Raw genomic sequence first — 6955 nt, forward strand, 5'->3', positions numbered from 1 at the left:
GGTCGGTGGGTGGGGGTGGGGGGGGGGGGGGGGGGGGGGGGTGGGGGGGGGGGAGGCTTTTGTCTGCGTGTCTGTATGCACGGCCTCACCGCCCCCCCTCGCATTCAGACAGATATTGCTTGTTTGTGGCAGATCGATTCAGCCCACTGCCTCGGCCACGAGCGCGATGAAAGGCGAAGTTGTTAGTTGAAATTCCGCCATTTGCCACTCGACTCCTCTGTTGATCTACTTTGTCACAGGTCATTGAGCACAATGTCACATCAATTGACTGCACAGATGGGAAGAGACAGACGGAGCCAGAAAATATCTCCCTGGATCAGACTGTATTCTTTAGCTCCTTTTATCTGCTAATCTTAGCTCAATCAATGTGAGAAAAAAAGTAACTCCTTTTAACAAACCGTCTACCTGCCCAGACATTCCACCTACTGTGCACTTAAGCTACCTTACTTTGATGTTCAGAAAATATACAGATATCTGTGAAGGTGTTCGGTGCATGCACGCCAGCTCAGTTTAGTCCACTCTGATCAAACTTTTGTTTGCCTTGAATGTCCGTTTTTTTTTTTTTTTTTTGGAGAGGTGTAGATGCACAGTCAACCTCTGATGTGAACCAAAAAAAAAGCTAACTCTGGACCACCTATACACCAAGATCCCAGATCGGTTGAAATGAACTCTGATGCGGTTTGAATGCATATGTGAATGGCAAGTGAATTGGATTCCAGTCCAAAGGCAGGAAGGAGACTATTGTGCTGGGCATTCTGATTAAATCCAGCCGAAACAAACAGGAATCCAGCAGAAATGACTCGTTGTCTTTCGTCTTTGGTCTTTCGCCAAAGACGAAAGGAAAATCCTACTTCCCCTAAAATCTGACGCCGCTCCAGTTTCTGTTTACATTTCGTAAAGAAGGATGTTGCATTCAGTGTCTTCTTAAAGTGACAGTATTGCGTATATTCCAAAGAATTATCCATTCTCCATGTTAAGTTATTGATGTATGAGGCTGAGGAAGAGTCGGTGAGTTGAATTCATGAATTCCATTTATTAACACCAAGTTACAGCTGGCCCATAGTCCATGCTATCCTTAACGGCTAACAGAACAAAATGGCACCTAAAAACAGTTTGTGATCCCCTTTGTTGGCCTCTATCCAAGCTACGCCCTAATGTGTCATATCTTCTAACCTTAGCTTTGAGGGTTTTTCCTAACATGTCATTTCCTTTAGCTTTAGCTTTGCTAGCTAAAAGCGATCGAAGGAAAACAAAGAATTCTTTATTCTCAACAACAGCAATCAAATAACTGTTACCTAAAACGCTGCTTATGCTAATCCAAGAAATTTTGCCTTGAAATGTAACGCTTCGAAATTGGGCCTCCGTCTCTTTACGAAGCTCTTGCTCTTTCCAACACTCCACCTTCGGTACGTCTTCTTTGCTACGTTGTCACAATAACATTCCTCTATCAAGCGATAAACAACATTGGAAAGTGCTGGAAAGTAGTTTGTATGATGAGCTCAGCAGATGCTCAGTTCCACCTGGTGTTGCTAATTGCTGCTGCTGCTACTTGTATGAGGGAGAGGAATAATCAAAGCAACACTCCAGGTACGTGATATAAAGCTCAAAAAAACTACATTTTACTTGATGCTGTCCCTTTAAGAGGTGGTTATGCTTGAGTGGTCCTTGGTGCAGTGCCACCACAGGTGAAGGGGGTAAACAAGTTACTCAAATTGTTTGGTTTGTTTGACACATTGCAGTGTGAAAGCAAACTGCGCTAGCTGATAATGTAACAATTGAGAGGATATTGTAGTGCACATAAAATTAAATGGTGATAAAATATGAAAATATTTGGGATTGATCTATCAATTAAAAAAAAAAAACATTTTGTATTTTCAAGTATTCTGTACATTTTCTCCTGTTTGCTGAGTTAGAAGTGAGTAAAGTTGTGCATTTTATCAATATTGCATATTTATGGAGGTCAGTGGGGAAGAGACATCTCATTTGCCTCCTTGCTGCTGTTGGTATATTCCTCAGATTCAAGCTCCATATATTCTTCCACACACAGAAGGAATTCCACATGCTTTATACTCTGTTCCTTAATGAAGTCTGCTGCTTTCCTGTTGCTCCCTTCATTGTTTTTCACATCATTATTTCTGTATTTTTCCTCTCGGAAATTGTGCGTTTCATTATAGTTAAAATGGCCCATTTGTACTGTTCTTATTTGCTATATTGCTTCTTTTCGCCGGGATCAGAGCTTTAATGATTCCCACAGGCTGTATTAAAGTTTGATCATATTTTTACTTCTCTTTGGAGATCGGCGCAGGAAACTTAATTTCAAACTTTATGTGGTTTTCTGTTGCCGCTTTATAGACTCTTTGTCCTCCATCAACCAGGCGTTCCGTCGCAGACCCACACACGAAAACGGCGAGCTGTTCCACCTACACGGGAACAAGGATATGCTTCCCTTTCCATAGACAGCTTCTTAAAATCCCAGCTAACCACACTAATTTACCGTTATATTATTAAGTCAGGTAGGCAAATAATGTAATAGTTTAATTGCAAAATAAAGATCAGTCTCAAGGAAATGCGTGTAGTTTAGTTTTATTGGACCCGTTGATTTGGAATCTTTTTAGACTCGCTTACAAGGTGAGCTGTGAAAACATTTCAATGAGGAATAATCTATCGGTACCACTGCTGAACTTTTAAAAGGATAAGTTCTTCTAATCGAGACTCTTTTTGTGTGAACAGGCACTGTGTGCGGCCGTGGTGTCGTCTGACGTGCTGCAGACCATGGAGTTGGTGTTCAGCGGGGCGGACGTCATGTGCGCCACTGGAGATCCGGTCTACTCCACTCCGTACCTCTTGGCTCAGCGTGCCGGGCAGAAGCTACAGATGGAGTTCCTGCATCAGAATAAGCTATCTGGTAGGCTGCTGTTTTGAAATTGTACTTGACATTCCATTAAAACGCGAAAGTTTCTACCTGTACCAGCATTGACTCGATGAGCGTTGGAGAAGATAACAGTGTACGCATAAATGACGGCATACCTTTAATTGTCTGCCTAATAAATATGGGAATTCAAAAAAAAAATAGTTGCTCTGACCAACTAGGGAGCTTATTATATTGGTTTCATAAGAAAGCATACATGTGTCCATCTCTTTATCCGTCCATCCTCCTAAAAGACTCGGCATTTATTTCCTGGTAAACCTTAATATTTATACTTTAAAATGGTCTGATCATTTATTTATTTGCTAGGTTTATTGTTTTTATTCCATTTTTTTTTAATTCAGGTATTGTGGTTTAGTGAGGAAATGTTATATACTGTGCTGGCATTATCCCCGAACGGATCCCATAGATGGTGGCTAAACCAAGAGTTAAACTTGACACAAAAAAAAAGTTTTTCCAGGGTCACTATTTAACTCAGGGGAGACGCTGGGGCACAAAATGCAGCTGGGAAGCAGAATATCTGATGTGTTCTCCTGACAAAACCTGTGAAGGGGGGAAAAAAAAAAAAAAAAAAAGATGTGGTGTTATGAATCCGTAAAAAGATCTCGGAACTAAAAGTTCAAGTTTGTCGGCTACCACTTCTGATGGCACACACATTTTGTATTCTTGATTTGTTAACGAGGCAGTGATGTTGCAAACTTGTTTTCACTGCTGTTCGTGTTGGTACATTCACAGCACTATTCTTTTTTTTTGTGTGTGTGTGTTTGCTGTGAATAGAAAACGAGGGCCATAAAAACCAACAAATTTGAAGCAAGGGAGTTTTAAGTTTAAAGGTCTGTCTCCATGTTCCTGTCTCTGTCCTACCTACCCCCCACAACACTCCTTTGTATTACCCACCTCCTGTTCGGTCGGCACGGCACAGACGTGGCTTCCTCCTGATGGGTGTGTTTTATTCGCGCACTTCCACACGGGGTCCCCGTGATGAGAGCGGATCGGATTAAAGGAGCCTGAGGCCGGGTGGGAGACTTTCTCTGGGACTGTATTTTACATAATTCATGCGGTGCATCTGTGTACACTCGCCGGCGCCGAGCCTGTTAGGGACCCGCTAATTGCTAGCATGGGTCACCTGGTCACCAAGGAGATGGCAATTATCGGAGGTGCACTGAAAGATACACATGCAGAAAGGAGAAGAAGCCGACACGTATTCGTGTGTACGAGCGTGTTCATGTAAAATGTGTAGGATACACACAGCCTGCGTGCCCGTTGTAAGTTTCGAAGTTGCTGGACTTCGTCATTAAAACACAGATGACTGTGGACCTAACCAGACTTTTGCTGTGGAGGCGGACGTCCAACGTGGCTAACATACTGTAAGAAGGTACCTGGGTCAGGAAACCTAAATGCTATCCTGAAAGAACGACTCGGTGAGATGTCGTTTTTGTTAGTTCACCACTTAGCAAAAACGGACGCTAACCCAAGGTCAGGTTCCTCGTCTTGTTTAAGGAAGAGATGTAAAGACCACGTATCAAATTTCACAACTCTCCAATTGATTTTTTGTTCAGACTTGTAGCTTGTAGTCGTTATATTCACTCCCATCGCCGGAATTGAGAATGATGTTATTAAAAAAAAAGCAGAGCAGAAAATGTGAGCAGAAGACTGCCAAGGAGCACAGCCAAGACTTGACACCGACATCATGTTTGGGATGCTGAACGAATGATAAAATCTGCAGCTTGAGATTAAGTTCTTGGGATGAAGATGTATACAGAGATAATGAGTATGTATGCACAGATGTATGCTTTGCATGCTTATATGCGTGCTTGCATGCATAACGGCATACATAGTTAAATGCAATTTTTCCGAGGAATTAAAAATGGATTTGGATTTTAGAAAACGAGCAAAAACCCACGTTAAGACGGTGGGTGATCACTCCTTTGAAGTGGTAGTAGAGGAAGTTTGGACTTTTTGTCAGTTTCTTACTAAACTGCAGCAGTACAGGCGGAACCAGGAGTTTCTGATGAGCCAGAAGTAAAACAAAATAATAATAAAAAAAGCCTAACTTGTGCAGATTTTGAGCTGAAGCTAAACGAATGTTTCTGCTTGAGCCTGTGTACATCACACTTAGTATATGAAAATCTAAATGAATCAAGTAAAAAACAAAAACAAAGAAAAAACACAATTCTTAATAAATATAATTTTACAGTTGCCATATCTATTACCGGGATTCAACCATGTTTTACATGTTTTTTGGGGAGTTTTTCAATTGGAGTTGGTGAAGCGAGTTTCAACGTACTTGTTCAATACCGTTACATTTTTATTTAAAGATACGGCAAAACAATCGATTTGATCCGTTTCTGTATTTCGGGTGGGACTTTGCACATATAATCCAAATTTTTTGAGGTGGAGATTTCCATTTTTATTTTATTTGGTGAACGCTGTTGTATCGCGTCTGTCGCCATTCCTTTTCTCTAACCAAAAATGCTGCTAAAAATGCCGTCTCAAATGTTTTCGAGACTTTTTCCAGTGCTTTTGTAATGCTGTCATCTAGCTTGCAATTATTCTTTTAATTTACTCTTTTTGATGCAACACAACTACTTCCTTTTTCGCTTCAGTATAAACATACCAAACATGAATTACAACAACATGTCAGGTCTAAGTCACTCAGCTTCTTACCCAGGGTTACAATAATTGTTTTAGAGTAATTTAATCCCCTGCTGACAGTCACTGGACAGCACTGCATGTTAATAATAATCAACATTGATTCCAAATGTAGCATATAAGACCATATAAACAGTAAAATTGCTCCAATTCACGCTTTCCTCTTTTCAAAACTTCTCCACTGGAACACATTCAGCCCATGTACTCTGCGGCATGGTGGCTGAGAGAAGGCTGTTTAATTTCGCTGTAGAAAGAAGCGGTTGCAGTGAGAAGATTAAGCTTCCCAGAAAATACTGTCCAGATTCCCCCTGTTGACATTTCTCCACTGTTTTGTCGGACACATTGTCACATCAGACGCAGAGCTGTGGAAAGTGCCGTCTAGCATTGTTCTCGTGCATGTGGGGCCCCCCGAGCGTGCAGACAGACTTCTGAAAATTTTCATTAAACAGAAATTGAACTTTTTTTTTCTTTTTCTTTTTTTTTTTTCTCTCTCTTCTCGCTCCCATCATTGGTGTTTGCAGCGTTATATTTGGCAGGATCAGGGAACAATTCAATACCCGCATGATGCCATCCCTGCTGCACAGCTCTGTGTTGACAGAAAGAAGATAGAATGAAAGTAGTCGCACAGCAGCCAATATCGAGGACAAAGCAGAGTTCAGACTTGTTCTGGAGTTTTAAAGAACTCCGCCTTGGGTTACAGCTGACTTTTTCAACCGGATAACAATTGCACACATGCTAGGTGACATAAGGGCAGATATGGATATTTGAGCTGTTTGCAGTGGGGTATCGCTGTTTATGGCTGCGTGTTTGGTTCTTCCCTCCATTCGGGGTTTATCTTGTAAAACATGTTGTCACAGCGAGGGCTCACTTCAGGGCTTCCTTCAAAACGCCGCATACAGCCGTTAACCAGACGCTATCTTAAAACAAAATGATGACAAACATGGTCTTTTCCCAATCCCATGACCCCCTGGGACAGCAGAATGAGCCAGCAATAAACAATCAGACACCATGAAGAATCGTCACTTCTCGACTAAACTCCAAATTGGGCTGGTATGCGGGAAAATATCGTAGCCGCCTGTCTTCTCAGTGTGAATCACGCTTCCAGTTTGTGGAAAAAAAAAAAAAAAAAAAAGGAAAAACAGAAAAGTAAAAGTAGGGGGGGGGGAAAAAGGCTCACCATGTCCCCCTTGGATACAGTGAATAAAAAGAAGGCTGCCAGCCTGCTTATTCCGGAGCCACTCTGCAGCCGTTTTCCCTCTGCAGCGGCTCATTTGTGACTCCAAAGTTAGGACTTCCACCAAATAGTGGAGCGTGGCCACTTCATTAGCTCCTTCTTTCTGAGCGAATGTGAGTACATGCACACAGTCCTCGATGCCC

The 6955-nt window shown here is 41.9% G+C and overlaps 1 protein-coding gene across 1 annotated transcript in view; it reads left to right on the forward strand.

Annotated features, from left to right (window-relative positions):
• The window catches only part of arap2 (ArfGAP with RhoGAP domain, ankyrin repeat and PH domain 2), a gene marked incomplete at its 5' end in the record, with an annotated part of 101683 nt that overhangs the window by 20146 nt on the left and 74582 nt on the right, over window positions 1-6955 (forward strand). The window contains one exon of the mRNA XM_015016423.1: window positions 2731-2905. Within this exon, the coding sequence (XP_014871909.1) occupies window positions 2731-2905 (175 nt within the window). The remainder of the gene's footprint in view (window positions 1-2730; window positions 2906-6955) is intronic.

The sequence above is a fragment of the Poecilia latipinna genome, unplaced genomic scaffold, assembly GCF_001443285.1.
Source record: "Poecilia latipinna isolate Pla-1442-1.1 unplaced genomic scaffold, P_latipinna-1.0 Scaffold2015, whole genome shotgun sequence".
Classification (NCBI taxonomy): Eukaryota; Metazoa; Chordata; class Actinopteri; order Cyprinodontiformes; family Poeciliidae; genus Poecilia; species Poecilia latipinna.